This window comes from Puma concolor, chromosome E3, assembly GCF_028749965.1.
Source record: "Puma concolor isolate L17-30 chromosome E3, mPumCon1.1.hap2, whole genome shotgun sequence".
Lineage (NCBI taxonomy): Eukaryota > Metazoa > Chordata > Mammalia > Carnivora > Felidae > Puma > Puma concolor.
In genome coordinates, this window is record NC_141682.1 from 39,165,086 (window position 1) to 39,184,831 (window position 19,746).

A 19,746-nucleotide genomic window follows, 5' to 3' on the forward strand; every position below is an offset into this window, starting at 1 on the left:
ACCAGCTTTCTGGCCCCAACGCCAGGCTGTGTTCACCACGAGGTCCTGGTCAGCCACACTGCTCGGACAGGAACAGGCTGTGTCTCTGCCCCAGGAGCTGACTTCTATTTGGGGAGATGACACACACTGAGAGAAAATGTAACTAACACCCGGGCAGCTCTAGTTGGAGTTCAGAAGAGGGCTGGAAGGTCGGCCTCACGGAGGGGCAGGGTTTCAGCTGCACTGGGAGGAAGGGGGACAGTCGCTGGACTGTCAGCTCTGAGAGGGCACGGGCTTCGTGTTTGGTTAATTTGCTCACCGCTGAGTCACCAGTGCCTAGCCTGGCGCTTGGTTCACAGAAAGCCCTTAATGTCTGATGAATGAGGGGGTGGTTTGTGCAGGCAGAGGAGGAAGAGCATCTGGAGGTGGTGATCAGAACCAGGAATGGAGATGCTGGGGGCATTGTACTGGCAGGGGTAGCAATGAGCCCAGCTCTGGCTCGGGTGTGGGGCTCCTATTGGTGGGATCAGACCCCCCTGATGGGCGAAGGGCCTGGAACACTGAGCCAGGTGGCTCTCCCTGGGCCCTTGGCATACTGCAGCCCCTCTCCTTCTCCTTCTCAGATATTTTTGGATCCTTCTAGAGCAGGGACTGCATTCTGAGCTCAAACAGGTGCAGGCAAAGTCTGGCCTGGAGTTCTGAGCCCGCAGGAAGTGGGTTGTGTTGGGAGCTCAGGCCAGGGGAGAGCCCTGGGGTTTGGGAGCCCCCTCCCCCCCGCCTTTCCACCAGCTCACCGCCAAAACTGCGGCCCCTGGTCCTCCTCCAAGTGGCCATTTGGTTAGGACTCGGCCAGCCCAGTTGTTTCCCATAGAAGTTTCCCTAGGTGGCAATAGTTAAAGACTTGACAAAGCCATTGCCTTGAAAATGACCTCTCTGTCCTACGGTTCCCCAACTGCCTGTTCTGTGCACCTGCACCTTCCAGAGAGGCTTCTGGCCACTTCGTTGGTCCTTTTTTTTTTTTTTTTTTGCCCTCCCACCCCTGCCCCCGTGTTCCCTCCTACCCTTTATTTCAAGTGTCAGGTAGTAGAAGATCATTTATTTCTCTAGCTTATCTCAGGGGGTCGGGACACCAGGAAGGGGTCTGGAAAAATTGGAGAAGGGTCACAGCACTTGCTGTGGCCTGGGGAGCCCCTCCTGGCCTCAGGAATGAGCCTGGGTACAGGCTGTGAGGGGAGTAGAAGCCCAGTGGCAAATCTACCTTTCTCCTGTCTTCTGCCTCAGTTTCCCTCCTGAATTGGTAGTTAGACCAGCAGCCTCTTCACCGGGAGCCCTGTCACCTGAGGCTGCCCACATTGGGGGCAGAGCAGCCTGCCTGGGGTGGGGCACACAGCGACCATAGGGCCGAGCAAACACTGGCTTTGTCACAAATTTGCCACCAAGCCCCTTACCATTTTGCACCTGTTTGCCCATAAAACAAGATAATTATACTTGCCCTATTTACAGCATGGGGTTGTGATGTGACTAAAATTAAAAAAAGGCTATCAGATGCTTAAAATGTTTTTTTGATATTAGATACTTTTTAAGCTTAAAAGGACTGTGACAGTAATTACAGGCTATCGCTGCTGTCCCTGGTCCTCTGGCTTGACACCTGCCACCGGTTTCCTCAAATATCACGAAACATGAACACTCAAGGGAATCCGTCAGCATCTCTGCCCCTTCTCAGGGCTGTTAACATCCTTTGGATTCTCTGTCCTCAAAGAGCTTACAAACCAGGCTGTAGGGGGAGGCAGCCCCCATTCATGACCAGCTGAGGGAACCGTATAAGGCACATGTCACAGGGTCTAAAAGTAAGTAGCCTGAGTGCGCAGTGAAGGGGAGTGGGTGGGAGAGGGCCGTGGGGCTGGTGAGAGCATCACCGCTTAGTGTGAGGGGGGGTCAGGAAGACCTCGTGGGGCTGGGCCTCAGCGCTGTTCCTGTGTTCCCCTCCTGGGGCCATCGGAACCAGTGACCGTAAACCTCACGCCTTCCAACAACAGAAACTTAACCTCTCGCAGTCTGGAGGCCAGAAGTCAGAAATCAAGATGTTGGCAGGCTTCACAGGAGGATCCTTCCTGCCTCTTCCAGCTTCTGGTGGATCCTTGGCCTTCCTTGGCTTGTAGACGCGTCTCCGATCTCTGCCTCTGTCCTCACGTGGCCCCTCCTCTATGAGTCTCTGTGTGTCCTCTGCTTTTCTTCTCAGGACATCAGTCATTGGCCTTAAGGCCCACCCTAATGCAGTATGGCCACCGCTTAACTACTTATATCTGTACAGGCCCTATTTCCAAATAACGTCACATTCTGAGGTTCTGGAGGGATGGGAATTTGGGGGTGGAGGGCACCCTTCAACCCCTCAGGCTCCATAGCCTTGGACCCAATGGCTGAGTGGTTGCTGGCTCTGAACATATAGTTCCCGTCTCTCTCCTGGGTGGTAGCCCTCTACTGGGCACAGATGGCACCTGTTTCCTCCATCCTCTCTCTGGCCCCACCGCCCACGCTATTGCCGTAGCAGCTAATTTGGAGCTCTGCTGACACACCCAGTACAAACGTGTTGAATGAATGGACCGACAGCTGGCCGGGGGCAGGCGATCCCAGGAGGCCGCCTAGCCTTGTGGTGGTGCTGGGGAGGATGGTGGGGGGCATGTTCCAGCTCCTTGTTGGGTGTGCTCAGGTATGGAGCGAGATAGAGTGGGCCTGTCCTGGGGACAGGAGGCTCTGTTTCTGGGCTGGTGTGTGGTGGAGAAGAGTCGCAGGCCAAGAACCCAGAGACTGAGGCCCAGCAGCGTTAGGCCTGGCTCTCCCTCTCCGGGTGGGTGCCCGGCCCCTTGGAGTCTCCCGCCCCGAGTGCAGCAGGAGAGTAAGCGGGGCATGGAGTCACCTCCTAACATTCTGCAGGAGGTCCTTGGAGAGCCAACTTCCAGATGAAGGTTTGCATCCTGCTATCTCTGCCTTTCTGCCCCCTCCTTGCCAGCAGCAGGAACGCCCAGCTGTAAGGACGGACATGTGGGTGTCCTCGTGGCAGACTTAGGGGGTCCCTGACCCCGAGTCTGGGGTGTCAGGGCAGCTCTGGAAACTGGTGGATGTGGCTCTACTGCCCTGTCTCTGCTTTGTCCTGGTTCTGGAGGAGAGCAGGGTTGGGGACAGGACTCCACTGTCTGCTAGCCTTTCTAGAAAAGCTGACCGCACCTACCCTGGCATTCCTTGCTGTCCTCTGTCTGGCTTGTCCCTCCAGTTAGATGCTGTGTGCTTAAGGGGAGGGTCTTAAATTCAGGAATGAAGTTCATGGTTATCACAGTAACCTTTTGAGCTGATAAGGCAACTACTCCTAGGACCCTTTGATCACAAACAGAAAGAAAAAATAAAAAACAAAAGAAAAAAATAGGCCTGGGCTGCTTAAATGACTTAACCCATGGGTACTTCTGTGGTTATGAATCCCAGTCTCAAATCTCCTCTCTTCTGGAACTCTCTGCCACTGAGTTGAGGGAAGGCCTTATATTTTGCTACCATCATCCATCCATCCATCCATCCATCCATCCATCATCCACCTGTCCATCCATTATCCATCCATCCATCCATCCATCCACCCATCCAAAGTCTGTTCAAGGCACTGGGAAACAAAATCTCTGACGAGGAAACCAAATAAGTAAGTTATTTAGTTTATTGGACAATTATAGGTGCAGTGGAGAAAAAGATTAGGTTGGGGAGAGGGGAAGACTAGTTGGGAGACAGTGTCACCAGGGTGGTGGGAGAAGGCCTTGCAGAAATAGTGACAAGGAGCCAAGATGTAGGGGAGCTGGGCAGCTGTGTGGGGAGGGCATTCCCAGCAGAGAGCACGGAGGCCCGGTGCGCTTGCTCATAGAAAGCAAGCCTGTGTGGAGGAGGGGGCCGCCGGAGCATGTGCAGAGAGGGAGCACGTGTGGGGAACAGAGGGCCTGGCGCTCAGGGAGGAGCAGTTTCACAACCCAGGTGAGAGATGTCAAGCTAGGGGTGGGAGAAATGGTTAGGCCGAGGATAGATTTGGAAGGTAGACAACAGGTTTTTTTAAAAAAAGATAGCTTTATTGAGACATAATTCAAATACATATAATGTGTCCATTTAAAGTGTGCAACTCAGTAGTTTTTAGCGTTTTCACAGATATGTGCAACCATATCTCGAGCAGGGAAGGAGCAGAGAGAGAGGGAGCCACAGAATTTGAAGCAGGTTCCAGGGTCTGAGCTATCAGCACAGAGCCGGATGCAGGGCTCGAACTCACAAGCTGTGAGATTATGACCTGAGCCGATGTCAGATGCTTAACCTACTGAGCCACCCAGGCGCCCCAATGTTTATTTTTGAGAGAGAGAGAGATACACAGAGTACGAGCAGGGAGGTGCAGAGAGAGAGGGAGGCACAGAATCTGAAGTGGGCTCCAGACCCTGAGCTGTCAGCACAGAGCCAGATGTGGGGCTCAAACTCATAGGCCGAGAGATCATGACCTGAGCTGAAGTCGGCCGCTTAACCGACTAAGCCACCCAGGCGCCCCTTTTCCGTTTTATTATTGATGAAACAGGCACAGAGGAGTTGAGACAGAGGCTCACGTTTCCACTGCTGATTAGGAGAGCAAATTTGGCCCCTAACTCTGTCCTTCTCTCTTTCTCTTCCCTCCCTGAGGGTCCCAGGGGTCCCAGGGCTGCTCCCTGAGCTGGGCAGCTGTTTTCAACCACCAGGCTTCCATTCCTCAGGCAGGTTCTGTGAGAGCCTCCCATCACCAGCCACATCTGCTTCTTTGTGCTCTTCTCCTGGGAATATCCCCTGGCAGGGTAGCAAGGCCAGTTAGACCCCAGACCCGTAATGTCCCCACAGCTGATAAGCATCAGCCTTGCAACACCCCCCCCCCCCCTCGCTGAGTGCAATTCAGTGGCTTTGAGGAATGGCCCAGGAATGGAACTTTTTTTTTAATTTTTATATGTTTTATTCATTTTTGAGAGACAGAGACAGAGCACAAGCTGGGGTGTGGCCGAGAGAGAGGGAGACAGAATCAGAAGCAGGCTCCAGGCTGTCAGCACAGAGCCCAATGCAGGGCTCGAACCCATGAACCTCGAGATCGTGACCTGAGCCGAAGCCGGACGTTTAACCGACTGAGCCACCCAGGCACCCAGAATGGAACTTCTAACTAAGCTCTTCTCTCATCCTTTTTGCAAATGGCCTTGAGCCACGCCTTGAGAAGGGCTGACCCAGGAAAGAGGCTCACTACTCTCTGGTGCTCTCAGGGCATCCAACAGACATTTGCTGTGCTGCCAGGCCCCGTGCTGGACCCCTGTGATCCCACTGGGGAAACACTGCAGGCCTTGGCCTCAGGGGACTTCTCTTCCATGGGGACACGAGTTAAAGGCTGCCACAGGGAGTGCTATGGGAACACAGAGCAGAAGCATCTCAGTACTGGGAGGCCCCAGGAGGCCTCCCAGGGATGGGCTTCAAAGCTGAGGTCTGATGTGTGAGCTGGAATTAGCTAGGTCCAGGCAGTGGGGAGTGGGCGACAGTGAGTCTGGCAGGGAGGATACTGGTTGGAAATGCACGAGGGCTGAATGCGGTTTCTTAGAGAATTCTGCAGGTGTTCATTGTTTGAGTCCTGGAGCTCATGGCTTTCTTAGGCACTGTGGGGACACGAAGAGGCTTTGGGGCCACAGGTGCACCAGCCAGAGTCAGTGACAGCCTAAGAGGGAAGATTGGACACACGCACCCCTGCCCCCCCGAAGGTCACAGCCACATGGGACAGAGTTGCATCACGTGGCTCAGTATGGACAGTCATGGACACTGAGTCAGCTGAGGTCAGTGAGGGGACCACCCAGGTGGCTTGGAGAGGTGAGAACTGGAAGATGTCATAGAGGCAGCGGGACGTAGGCTGGTAAGAGGGAACAGGTGAGGCCGGACCTGCTGAGAAGCAGGTAGTGGTGTGACCTCTTATGGGTTGGTTCTCAAAAGGTATGTTGAAATCCTAACCCCCTCCCCATACCCCTCCCCCCCATGCCTCCAAGTGTGGCCTTATTTGGAAATCGGTTCCTTGCAGATGTGGTTAGTTAGCCTGACTGGGTGCCCTTTGAAGTGGAGGAGGAGAGATGCAGAATAGAGACACAGGGAGAAGGCCATGGGCCACCGAGATAGACATGGGAGACACATGTGGATAGGCCAGGGACTGCTGGGAACCAGCAGAAGCAGAAGAGGCAGGAAGGAGCCTCCCTGAGCACCTTTGGTAGGAGCACGGCCCTGCAGACACCCTGAGTTTGGACTTCTGGCCTCCAGAATGGAGAGATAATAATACATTTATGTCTCTCTCTTCCCCTCCCTCCCTTCCTCCCTTCCTTCTTTCCTTCCAGTGTTTTATTAGTTTCAGGTATACAACATAGTGATTCGAAAGGCTTCCCTGACCAGGAATCGAAACATTCCTGCTGCTTTAAGCTGCCCAGGTTGTGGTGCTTTGTTATAGCAGCCGTGGGAAATGATACCAGAGCAGGCTCAGGCTTTGGGGCAGGGATGGGCGGGGGGGGGGGGGGGGGGTGTTGCTTATTGTGTGTGGCCGGCCGGCAGGCAGGCCACTGGCTGGAGCTCCTCGATGTGGCCTGGCAGAGGCTGCGTGGGGCCCTTGGTGTTGATCAGGAAGGGTCATCCCAGGGACAGTGAGTGCGGAATGTTCACTTGCTCTTGCCCCGCCCTCCGGCCTGCCCTTGGCTTTAACCTTCCTCTCCCCAGGGGAGCCCCGTGGGAACCAGAAGAGTGCTCACCCTGACCTGCCTGGTCACCAGGCTGCCGAAGGAAAAGAAAGGTCTGGGTAGCAAGAGCCTCATTTGCTCTCAGTGTTTGAAGAGACGAGAACCCAGACCCTTGGCGACACTAACTCCAGCAAGAAGCTTCCTTGGGGGTTTAACTGCCTAAAAGGATTTCTCCCTAGGGGTGGGGATTTCCAGAGAGGGGGGCCCTTTGGGAGGGAGAGAGCCACCCCTCACCGGGAGAATGTGGCCCACGTGTCTGAGGGTCAGTGGGCTAGGACACTTGGGGATACAAACCGGCAAGCCTGCTCCCAGGGGAGACATAGGATTTCTAGAACATCCTACCATAGATCGGCCTGGATATTCTTTGCCTGTGGCATTCCAAGCTCTGAAGTCCTAACTGAGGGTAATGGATGGCTTTGCTCTAGAGGCTTTGGGAGTTTGTACCGTTCATGGAGAGGGGAGAAGTCTTCTTCCTTTTCCCTTGTGACCCAGACTCTGGAAGCCTCTTCTCGTTGGGGTTGTTTGGCCTCTGCAGTCCTGAACTCAGAAACTAAGAGTTGATCTCATGTAACTTTCGTGGAACCAGCTGACCTTTGTCCCCCGATGATGGGGACAGTGAATCCCTCCCTGCATCCCCTACCCCCACCCTACCATGATACCAGAGCACCCAGAGTGATGGGAAACACAGGCCTGGGCTGGGTGCAGATGGCCTCCAGGAGCTTGAACCTTACCCCAGTCCTTCCCAAGGTCTCCATCGAGATCTGTGCTCTGGGACCCAGCCTGACGTCAGAGTCCTCAGCTGGTACTCACTGGGAGGCCATGCCTTATAGGAGCAATGAGGGGGAATGAATGAGCGATCCCAGGAATGCTGGGTCTCGGGGCAAGGGCAAGACGTGGGCATAATGCATTAGAAACGTCAAGGAGTGAAGAAAGTCGTAGCTGGGTGGAACCCCACGTGAAAGACCAGGGCGAGGGGTACAGAGACCTTGGTTTAAGTCCAGCTTTTGCTCATTAGGCGGCTTCCAGCTGGCTCTTTTAGCTCTCTGTGCCTCAGTCACCTCTGCTGTGAAATGGATGGATTGGGCTAGTTAATTTCCAAGGTTTCTTCAGCACTGCAAATCTCTAACGTGAAAATAATCAAAACAAGAATGAGGTTTGGCGCCACCAACGTAAGGACCCAGGAGTGGAGCGCATGTGCTGTGAACTTGGTAAAGTCCTCTGGGAGAGAAGCTGGAGAGATCTGGCATCTTGTCTGGATAGCGGTTTTGCGGGAAGGGTCTATGGGCCGGAGTATGCAGGGCAACTCACGGGGCACAATATTCGTTATTGCTGCTCTAGCCTCTGCCCTTGGTTTGACCTTCCTCCATAACCTTCCCTGAGCAGACTTGGGGGGAAACAGCTTCTCGGTCTTCTGATGGCTGGAGGTAAGATCTGCTCAGGACACCTCACTGCCAAGCAGGTGTGGGGCAGGCCTGGCTCTGTCATTGGGGCCGCCTGTGGTCGTGCAGACCCTTCAAAGCTGTGAAAACATTAGCTCTGATTTCAGCTGAGTGGGACAAGCCGAGTGCCATTCTCTCTCTCTGTCTCTGTGGTGCAGTCAAAGCTACTTTCTCAAGGCCTGAGTCATTTCTAAAGGGCTTATCGCCCTGTGCTCGCTTATTCCAAGGACGACGAGGGCGGTCTGTCACGGTGGTGGCCTCTCTGGTTGTGTTGCCGCTTCTGAGAACTGAGAAGGAAGGGCCCTTAGTTGCTCCTCCTGCAGACAGCGCCTCTCACCTGTCCTCACACACAGCACACAGAGTGGGCTTCGGCACCCCCTGAGCGTGCATTTGTGCTGGGGGCGACGTGTGGGGTCACTCCTTCAGTGGTGGGGCAAAGGGATCTGGGAGGCAGGGGAGAGAGAGGAAGCTATGCATGCCTTCAGAAGTTTCTGGGTGAGGGGCGCCAGGGTGGCTCAGTCAGTTAAGTGTCTGACTTCGGCTCAGGTCATGATCTTACAGTTCATGAGTTTCGGCTCCGCATCGGGCTCTGTGCTGACAGCTCAGCCTGCTTCAGATTCTGTGTCTCCCTCTCTCTCTCTGCCCCTCCCTTCCTCCCTCCCACTCTGTCTCTCTCTCAAAAATAAATAAACATTAGAAAAAAGAAAGAAGTTTCTGGGTGAGTCAGGGCTGACTGGAAGTGGAGGTCGGTCATCACAGGAGTCAACGTGGGGCTCAGCAGGGCGAGATCTGGACTCCAGGAGTGTTGACAGCTGAGGCCCATTCCTGTCCCCGGGCCAGCTGGAACCTTATGGAAAGAGTCAGGCTACCCCCAACACGCCCACAACTCCTTGTCCAGGCTGCTTCTGGCCGCATAAAGGGGATAAAGAGCCCCGGGCAGAAAGACCACTGACCTACCCCCCACCCCCCCACCGAAACAGCGGGTAGGAAGGATTAGAGTGAAGGTGAGCCAGCTTGGCTCCCGTCCAAAGCTTGTTCTGTTTTGGCCCACTCAGCGAACTTGGGATTTGGCCTGGCATCTTTGTTCTTCTAGGAAATGAGCTTTATTATATCTAACATTGTAGAATGCTTTTAAACGTTATCTGATGCTTAAAATACTTTGAAAGGGTTGGCAAAGGAGGTAGTATTACCTGCATTTTATGGACCAGTGGAGCTGGTGCGGGGACAGGGGGAGGTGTTGAGGAGCAAGGTCACACTGCTGGTTAGTGAGACACTGAAGAGCTGTCCTGACTTCTGACCACATTCAGAGACCAGTCTGGCTCTGGGTCTCCTGGCAAAGGGAAGCCCCGAGATGTGGTTCTGGTCCAGGTTGGGAAGGCATCACGTCCATTTTCCAAGCTTGAGAATTAAGCAGACTTCCCCTCACTTCCCCCCCGCCTTGGGGTTGAGGTGGGTCTGATGTCATTGTTACCCCCACATCCAAGCCTCTGGTGGTTCTGATCTGATCTCAAGGCATCCGTCTGACTGTGACCTTGGGGAGCCACATTGCTTTGGCTCTTAGCGGGTGTCTCCATGCCTGGTGACCAGAAGTCCAGCCATAGCCCTCCCAGAGGCCAGCCTCCGGATTGCAGGGGGATTCCATGTCATTGGGTGGGGAGGTGGGGGGTGGAGGAAGCCAGCCACCTGTCTCAGGATCCAGCCTCCATCTCTCCCTCCTTCCTTCCCTCTCCTGCCCAGCTCAGTCCCTCTGAATGGAGGAAGTATAGTCCAATGACTCCTACAAGGATTTCTGTTCACTTCAGGAAGGGCTGATCTCTGGGAAAACTGGATTTTCCACAGGGTATCCTGTTGGTAATTAAGTCACACTGAAGGGTTAGGACTTTGATGGTTTACTTCTTCCAAACTCATTTGCCTTTCAAATGTGAGTGCTCATCCACATCCATGAATCCTCTGGGCATCAGCAACAAGAATGGTTGTGGGATTGTGGCTGATTTCTCTCTGTACCCCCCGAAGCAAGAATTCCCAGGAATTAAGGATGGGGAAGGGGGATGGAGTGCTTCTGTCAATTCTCTGGACTTTGTGGGTTAAAAGCAATGGTCTTGAAGTCTTAATCCTTTTTAAAGGGAAAAGGAAGAGGGTATAGTGAACAGTTGCTTATCCTGAGGCTGGCTCACCCCCTGTCCTTTCTGGGAGTTGGTGTCCTGGTGCTGGGAAAGCCCATGGACTCAGAGTTGGTGGAGTTCTGGCTTCTAGAACCAGCCCACTGCTAATTGGTTTAACCAGACCCGTGACCTTGGAGCAGTCACTCCTCAGAGTTTCAGGCTCTGGATCACAGTGAAATCAAATGGCTTGGTCTGTGAGGGGGTCCCTTTGGACTCCCAGTCCCATGGTGTCCTTGTCATTGTGTCCTGTCTCCTGGGTGAATCGTTTTGGGGCCAGAGTCCAGCCAGGGACTAGCTGTCCTGGTGGGATTAACCTTGACTTCAGGAGCTTGGCCAGGAGGCCAAAGAAACCTTCCAAAGATGGCTGCCTCACTCACTGCACCCTGGTCCCCTTGTCCGGGGTAGAAGGGGTAAAGGCTAACAGAATGGCGAGAGAGAAGGCCTCAGGGTTCTGGGAGGATGTGGACACTTTCTTCTAGGGTCCTTCTCAGTGTTGGCATCTGCAAGGCTGTCTGAAGACTCATCCAAGAAGCGAAGGAACAAAGGGCCCTGAGTGGTGAGCGTTTGCTCTGTAAATAAGGTCAAGAAAAAAATGTCTAATCTTAAAAGACACCAAAAGAGGCTGCTGACCATTGGCCCGTCCAGGAGCGTTCAGAGACAAGACCTAGGACACAGAAGGGGTCGGTGTGCTGCTCTGACTCCGTTTCTGAAGGGTGCACTTGAGGCACGGCCGATGAGCTGTCTGAGTGTTGGGGTGAAGGACAGCCTGGTGAAAGACGTGGAACCGTCTGGATGCAAGACTGGTATTCCTGACTCCTGGGTACAGATGTGTCCAGGGTTAGAACTGGAAAGTGATTGTCCCCCTGGGGCTTTATTACTGATGACTCATCTGCATAATTGTGTATGAGTGACAGTCAAAGGTATTTTACCTGTGTGTGACTTTGGACTCAATAGTTTCAGTTGGATGAGAAGACGTGGAGGATAACCTTGGCCAGTCCTTAGAAATGTGTGCTGAGGAGTCTTGGACAGGTGGGATTGAGTTTACCTTCTATTCCGTGGAGGCACTGAATAAATTCAGCACCTCGAGGTGGGTTCAAAACAGGTCAACTAAGCAGCATCTCGGGTTCTGACCTGCCGATCTCCGGCTTCAGCTTCAAAACAGACTCCCTGATGCCTGGCACGGAGGGTTGTCACACGTTAGTGCTTGTTAGAATCACCTTCTGAAACATGCAGATTCATGCTGACCCAAACCTCAGAGGTTGGGCGTCTGTGCTTGGAAAGCCCTGCAGCTCTTGGATACCACCCGCATGTGGCCCGGGAGCTCTGCTTTGTTTCTTGGCCCGAGTTCTAGCCCATCCCTGGAATGCTCGTTGGGCAAACAACTGGACTTTCCCGTGTCTGCTTGAAGAACATGAAACTCCTTTGGGAAGCGTGAAGTTCTGCGTGAAGGAAAGACACCACCCAGCTCCGTGCTGGGCACACGATGGTCAGCAAAGTCAGCAGATGCCACAGTGGGGGATCCTTGGGCTGTTGGGGAAAATGATCAAGAGGAGGCTAGTGGAAATTTTAGGGACAAGGCGAGAGAGGCAGAAGCAGTGGCTGTCACCCCCCCTCCTTAGGCAGTGGGACTGAATAGCTCCCAAGAGGAGCTGCTGGCAGGAAGTAAAGGGGTGGCTGAACCCCAGTTCCTTTATCTTCCTGCACCCCCTAACCAAGTCCGTGGAACTCTAGCTTTCATGGGACATGGTTTGTAAGCTACATGGGAGCAGGACAAACTCTAGACTGAGGGCCATGAACCTGGGCTCTGTCCCAACCCTACCTTTGACCTTGGGAAAGTCTCTAAAGCTCCCTGGCCAGAGCTTCCCCCTCTGCAGTTGGACGCAGCAAGGCCCTTGGTGACTCCACAGTTTTGAGTCCATGTGGAAAGTGCTTTGGGAAGGGTTAGGAACTGGGAACAATCAAGTGTTTGGTTGGTAGTAGAAAGAGGAATTGAGCCTGGGGTCCCTGCTAGGACTGTGGAGGGGGCAAGCCACCGAAAGACTGACCACAAAGATGGCAGAGGTGGTGTCGGGAGAGAAAGCAGAACCGGTTTATGCCACGCTCTGCCCGGAGTGTGAGTGGGGCTAGGGCCTCAGGCTGTCCAGCACGCGGGCCTTCCCGTGATCTCTGGGGTGGAGCTGGGGGCTTGCTATTCATGTACTCTGACGTAAGCACCCGGGCCTGTCCAGGGGCAGGGCGGCTGCCTTGGCAGCTGCACCTACAGTACAGTACTGTGTGTCCTGGGGTAGACCAAGACTCATCTTACCAGGCTCTCAACTCATTCAGGGTATCCTGGGGCCTCTGTGCCCTCCCCCACCTCCTCCAGGGGCCATTGGGGGCTCCAGCTAGATGCTGGAGAGATCAGGGAGGAAGGGAAGACACTGGATTTGATTTCATGGAATTACACTGAATTTAATCAGAGGCTCTTGAAGCCTTTGACTGCCTCCCAGAGGAGAGATCAGGCCCAATGGCACAGCTGCTTCCTGGGGATTGGGCTCTGGGGGCCCGATGGCATAGCTTGTTTCATGGAGGGACTTTCTGTCAGAGATGTTATTTTTAGCCTGGAAAAGAAGGTCACAGGGCATGAAGGCATCACCCTTGGTCTCTTTTGCTCCAAATTGCTTAGCAGGTCAGTGACGGCTTGGCATTAAATCATAAAACCCAGGAAGGGTGTGGATATAAATGTGTATACACACACGCACATACTTGAATTCCTGTCCGGGTCCCAGGAGTGGAATGAAGTTCGTGGTAAGCCCCCAAAGTCTGGGGTCCTCATTTCCCTTGGGATTACATAACCCTTTTACTCTTACCAGGGACAGAAGGTGTTTTATTAGAAATTAGAAACTTATTAGAAATTTATTAGAGAATATTAGAAACACCTCAAGTGGTCAGACCCAGAGTATATTCCATCCACCATCCCCATCATCACCATTATCTCCACCATCACCATCATCACTGTCACCACCATCATCATCATCACCAACACCATCACCACCAGCACCGTCCCCACCATCATCATCACCAACACCATCATCACCATCATCATCATCAACAGTAGAAGGCAAAAGGGACCCGTGGAAAGGGCTGGATTCACCAGAGGAGGAGCCTGGATTGCTGCTGTTCCAAAGGCACATGCCAAGCCTTGGGTGACTCATCCAAATTGGAAGCCCCCCGTGGGCACACGAGTCAGGAGGGCCAGGAGCAGAAGCCTTGGGTTTAGGATTATTTGGTTTATGAGTGGTTTGCAGCTTTGGCTGCATGTTAGAATTACCAAGAAATTTTTTTATTAAAGTTCTGATGCTGGGGATACATCCTAATTCAGTCAGAACTTCTGAGGAGAGAGGAGGAGTGGCGCAAGAACTGGGTGATTCCAATGTCCAGCCAGTGCCCAGAACCACCGGTTCAGACGCAGTTTTATCAGGTGGTGTAGACTCGTGCTTCTGGAAACCAATTGCCTGGGCATCTTGTGAAAATGCAGATTCTGATTCAGTGGGTCTGGGCCAGGGTCCCAGAGCCTGCATGTCTCCCTAGCCCCCAGGTGATGCCGGTGTTGCAGGTGCCTGGACCACACTCCGAGGCGCGGTATCCTGCTCCAGGGCCAGGCAGTCTCCTCTGAAGCTCTGTGGTTAAACGGCCTCAGCCAGTTACCAGCTGCGTGTTGGGCAAAGCATTCAGTGTCTCAGATTTCAGTCCTCTCAGCTGTAACACGGGGATAAGCGTAAGACTTGTCTTACAGAAGCAAGTGACATTAAGTACATTGAGTAAGATCAGTTCATGTTTTATTTATATAAAGTGCTTAAGCATTGCCTGGCGCCCTGAATAATTGTGCACATGTATCTCATAAGAAATATATTACATGTGCCTTGCTGCTGAGAAGGACTGTCAGTCTCTTTGGGTTAAACCAAGTTCCCACCATAGATTTCTCTCCAGGGAGTCAAGGGGTCGGAGATGCAGCAAAGAATCAGGACATATAGGTATTCTGCAGGCAATGAAGGAAAATTTTAGTGAGTAACCTCCAGTTCTCCCTCTCTGAGGGACAAGAAATTCTCATTGTACCCGGATGTCACCACAGACCTCTCCATAGCACTTTCTGTGGGCCAGGCAGTGTCCCAGGCTTGGGGAACACAGGGAGGATTAAGCCTTGGCTCCCATAGTTCAGGAGCGGAGAGAAGGCATGTGCAGGGAGGGGTGCGAAGGGATTCTCCTGTGCACCCCTAAACATAGTTGGCGTGGAAGGCCTGGATGAGGAGTAGGTAATTCTGGGGTCCAGTCCCCCAGATGGTAATCGAGGAGGTCGGCTGAGGTCATGAACGTCAAAGTGTCCTATCAGTGTAAGTGGTTCCTTTATAATTAAAGGCGTCTGAATTTCCTCCTTCTGAATTTGATAACAGGTTGCCACTGTGGGGATTAATGCGAGAATATTTGTTCCTCGACCCCGGAGACTGCCCCAGCTTTCAGGAAACAGGATGGGTGGGTACTCAGGCAAAAGAGGGACCCCAAGAAGTGGCTTTTCTTTGTGGGATGCAGAGATGGGAGTACCAGGCTGTCCCCAGCAGAGGTGGGATGCTGCTTCCTTCAGAAAGCATCTCTGTGAGTCAAGGGAGCCCTGGGGCTGTCTCAGCTACCCCAAGGCAAGGGGCCAGTGGCCCTTCATCTCTCTATGCCTGCAGAGCCTCCTTTCTTACACAGGTCCTGACCTGAGTGGGAGGGGTCAGAAGGGATAGGCCCAGTCCTTTCTTCTGACCCCATTTTGCACATGAATCACACTTTACTCCTGAGAGAGGTCTCCCACACTTAGAAGCCCCCTACCTCCCTCTCTCCTGCTGCCTCTGTGCCCTCAGCTCTCCTGGTAAAGCCATCAGTCCTTAGAAGGGGTCCCCTCGGGAAGGGGTTGGCTAAGGCTGCTGGGAAGCTCTTGGCCCTGCCTGTTTTGGATATCTCCTCCTCCTCCTCGGGCCACGTCCCCTGTAATCTAAGGTAGCAAGGCCAGCAAATGCCTGCCCTGAAGGGGACAGAGTTGGATGTGTGACTTAATAAGGCTGAGAGCCACAAGTAATCCCCTAAGTACTTGCCGTGTAACCTAAGATGATCTGGCCCGCATACACCTGTTTTCACTCCTTTGCTGATAGCAGTATAAAAAGCATGCTGGTTAATGACTCTAGGAACTGACAGGGGCGGAATGTCCATGCATCTGTCCTATCTTGGAAAGGTCTCCTGGTGAGCCTGGCTGCACGTGCCTGCTGCAAGGTTGAGGAAGGCCTGGAAGGGATCTGAGTTTCCCTCCCTGAAGCCATCGGGACCCAGCGGAGGCTCGAAGAGTCAGGGCCAGGGTGGGGCCCTCAGGGTGGCTCAGCCATTCACTCCTCCAGGGGTGGACAGTGGTGAGAGCTGCCTTCCACATCTTGGGAGGGAGGCAGAGAAACACTCACTCTGCTCACCTCCAAGGGCAGTTACGAAGAGCAGGAAGGTGCGTCGCCGCAGGCCCCGGTCCCCGCCTCACTCCTGGAGGACAGGAGCTAGGTTGCGTTAGAGTCTTTAGAGAAGCAGAGTCAGTGCCAACCCCGTGAAACTGACCAATGGTGTTCTAATCATTTAGAACTGCAAGTTTCCGCCTCGGGTGGCACAGAAGATGTTGGCAATTTGTTGGAGAATCATTTCTCTGCTGGAGATGCAACTCTAGAGGAGAAGGAAAGGGCGCTTTATGCGGAGGCCGCCCCTCGAGAGAAGACCCTGCTCCTTCACTCCCCGGATGGCAGGGAGGCTGAGGGCTCGGAGCAGACAGCCGCCGGGGCCCCCGCTGCTGCTGCTGCTGCCGCCGCCACCGGCCCGGGCTCTGGTCCCGAAGCCAGCCTCTCCAATGCCTCAGCCTCAAAGTCAGCTGCCCCCGGGGACCCTGCGGGGCCTGGGCAGGAAGAAGCAGGCCCACCAGGAGGGGAGGATGGGCCTGAGGAAGAGCTGGGTTTGGGAGAGGGCCCAGGACAGGAGGGGGTTTCTGGGGAGGCCGAAGGACAGACTGGGAGTAGCATGGTCCCTGAAGAGGCCAAAGAAGTCGTAGGCGACCACGCCGAGCAGGGGGCAGCAGTAGGGACCGCACAGCTTGAAGGCTCGGGGGGCGTAGAGGTCAAGGAGGCCCATGCCCCAGAGACACAGCAGGAGGACAGTCCAGGGCCTGATCAGGAGCCAAAGGTGCCAGACGGAACCTTGGACCTGGACGCAGAAACTGAGGAGGGGGCCGAGGACCACGGGGAGCCCACCTTCACCCTGGCCTCGGAGACCGGCAGTGCACAGAGCTTTGAGGCGGGGGGCACCCAGGAGGCCCAGCGCCCTGAGGCCCAGGCACCAGGGCTAACTGAGGAGGGCCTGGATGTCTCCTCTGAAGAGGAGAGTGGTGACCACAGCGGAGATGAGGAAGGAGAAGGCGCTGTGTCCGAAGAATCCGAGGAGGACAGTGGTGACGGGGCTAGTTCAGAAGAAGAAGAGGAAGAAAAAGAACAAGAACAAGAAGAACAAGAAGAAGGGGGCACCCTGGAGGAAGCCGGGGAACCCCAGGAAGCAGCAGCAACCGCAAGCCCTGGGGACGAGGGGACCCAACTGATCTCAGAGGAATCAAATACAGGGCCTGAGGGGGACGAGACAGAGGAACCTGGTGAGGGGCCTCAGGGTAGGGGGTTCCCGGAATTGGCAGACATATGTGTGGTGGGACGGGGCGCGACAGGGGAACCCCCCAGTCAGCTCCGGGTTTGCTGGATGGAGGCTTGGCCCACCGGGTACCTACGGGCTGCTCCTTAGCCACTAAGCCCTGTTCAGAGGGACCAGTGGGAGGCTGCACAGTGGAGGGGCCAAAGGAACCTGGTCACTTGGGAGTTGGGCCCTCAGGAGCCTCCCTGCACTTAAACGGGGACCAGTGCAGGTCCCCTGAAGGACAGGTGATGTAGTGGCAGGATTTGAGGCCCTGTCGCAGCAAGCTGGTGGAGAGAGGTGCAGGTAGGGTGTGGTTGGGAGCCCCCTGGGGTCTCCCCTTGAAGGCTAGGCCAGGTCCGGTGGGGTGAACGGAGACCAGGGTCAGGATGGTGATAAGAAATCTCAGGCTGGGGGTGACACTGATGTCATGCAGATGCTCACCTGGAAAAGCAGCAGCCTCCCCACTCATAATGGGGAGTGGGGAGCAGGGGAGGGAGGCATAGCACAGCCCACAAGTCGCATGGGAAGATGCTGGCCTGGACGAGAGCCCAGCTGGCTTTCAGGGTGGAGGCATGGGGCCCAGCCCTCGCTTTCCAGCATGGCTTCCCCACAGTTTGCCCTGTGGGATTTAGTTTCCACGCTGCTTGTCGGGTGCTCGCACACTCCCTGAGCCAGCAGGCGCCACCCCCCCACCCCCCCCACTGCTTTTCCTGCCTCCCCTCTCTGCTGCCCAGGCTGATCCCTGCGGAGAATCCCACTCCCGAGCTGCTGCGTGAGGCACATGGATGCTTCTCTGCTCCCTTCCCTTGTGGAACCAGTCTCCCTGTGCCCCTCACGCCCATGTCCATCCCACCCAGCACAAAGGCTGTGATATCAGAGGCCCATGGCATGGGCATCCCTCCCTGGGAGCCTGCAGGCAGTCATGGGCATCTCCCGCTTGGGCAAGAAGCAACGGTGCCCCCTACCCACCCCCGCCCCCAGAACTCCCAGGCAGAGCTGCTCCTGCCCATGCCCCACCGAAGCCTGTGTGAGGCTGATAAAATTCTCATTTCATCAGGGCAGTTATTCGCTTAGAGCCCAGCCCTGACTTCCAGTGCTCTTAGGGTGACAGGCAGACTCCTATAAACCACTCCTGTCTCCTGTCCTCATCTTCACCCAATTCAGTCCTGGGCTCTTGGGGGAGGTTTTCCAATGCCCCCTCTGAGACCTCATAGGCACCCTTCTTAGCCCCTCACAGCTTCTGGGCTCTTTCCTGCCATAGCCACATCACAGACTATAATTATTACCTTAGCTTTCGAGAGGATTTCTCCCTGTGTCTCCATCGGACCGCAGGAAAACTCCCCTAGGGCAGGGGCTTTGTTTTGGGCACCACCGCATCCCCAGCATGAAGCTCAGTGCCTGACCCTTGGTCGGTGCTCAGTCAGTATTTGTGGAAAGTCCTTCCTAGAGCCAGAACCCTGTTCAGTTGAACTTGGCGAGCCTTCCCGCAGCACTTCCTTATGCCCTTTCCAGTCTTCCAGGGGCTTAGAGCCCTGCTCCTAGCTTCGCCCTAACTCTGCTCTCTGCTTCTCTCCCCAGAAGAGGTGGAGGATGTGAGTGAAGAAGTCCCGATGAGGGACCGCTCCCACATCGAGAAAACTCTGATGCTGAATGAGGACAAGCCTGTTGATGATTACTCTGGTAACCAGAGGAAGGATCTGGAGCTGGGGCTGGGCAGCTACATAACCAGTGGCCAGGCAGAGCCTCAGGGGCTGGGCTCTGAGGCCAGCGGCTACCCAGGCCTGAGAGCCCTGGACATGGGGGGCTTCATGGAAGATGCTCTGAGAGCAGCATCCAAGGCTGGGGTGGGGGCTGTGGATTGGCAGGGAGGAGAAAAGGTGATCCACACAGAGGGGCCACTGCAAGGGTAGGGGACCGATCCCAGTGTTGTCGTCTGGTGCCCTGTGCCAGTCTTCATGCTGTGGCCGGGGAGGCTTGTGATTTTGACAGTTTTTGAGGCTCTTTTATTTCTGGGATTTCATCCTCATAGTAACCTAAGAGTTTCAGTGGGGCTTACTGCCTCCTACTAACTGATGAGCTAGCTGGGGCTCAGAGCAGCCACGGTTTGCACAGGGCACATGGTTGGACGGGAGCAGAGGGAGGGGAGGGTCAGGTTTTCTAGACGTAGCTTCTCCTTCTGTGCCTCACATCATGTGGGCTCCCAGTTTTGCCCTGGAGGGAGAAGAAGATTAGGTTAAAACAATTCCAGGAGGTTCTGAGGGTGGGAAGTGAATGCCTTTTGGTTAAAGATTTCTGAGGGTTGGGATGTGGACCAGGTCCCTCCAGGAATGCTAATAGATGGCATGGTGAGGCTGCCAGTGGGGTCCCTGCTCCCCACCAGCCTGGGGAGGAGCTGCCCTGGGGAGTGAGCCGAACCCTCTCCCTTCTCCCTCTCCCTTCACCCTTCTCTGCTCCCAGTGGTGCTGCAGCGGCTTCGAAAGATCTACCATTCGTCCATCAAGCCCTTGGAGCAGTCTTACAAATACAACGAGCTTCGGCAGCACGAGATCACAGGTACCCCTCGTGTCTGATGTCCATCCACACTCCCCACGCCCTCTGGAGCTGTGTGAGTGGTGGGTGTGAGGCCACGGGGAGCTGAACTCTGCTGAATTCTCTGATGCCCTGGCC

General features: G+C 54.7%; 1 protein-coding gene across 6 annotated transcripts in view; it reads left to right on the plus strand.

The window, feature by feature from the left end:
• The window catches only part of SRL (sarcalumenin), a 47,350-nt gene that overhangs the window by 17,935 nt on the left and 9,669 nt on the right, over positions 1-19,746 (plus strand). For 2 of the 6 annotated variants that reach the window (XM_086692148.1, XM_086692146.1), the window contains exons 2-3: positions 18,658-18,759; positions 19,537-19,632. In XM_086692148.1, the coding sequence (XP_086548274.1) occupies positions 18,690-18,759; positions 19,537-19,632 (166 nt within the window). In that variant the 5' untranslated portion in view covers positions 18,658-18,689. Of the gene's footprint in view, positions 1-14,849; positions 14,869-15,994; positions 17,060-18,657; positions 18,760-19,536; positions 19,633-19,746 lie in introns of those variants that run through there. The other 4 variants (XM_086692145.1, XM_025916896.2, XM_086692144.1 and 1 more) reach the window with 4 other exon arrangements.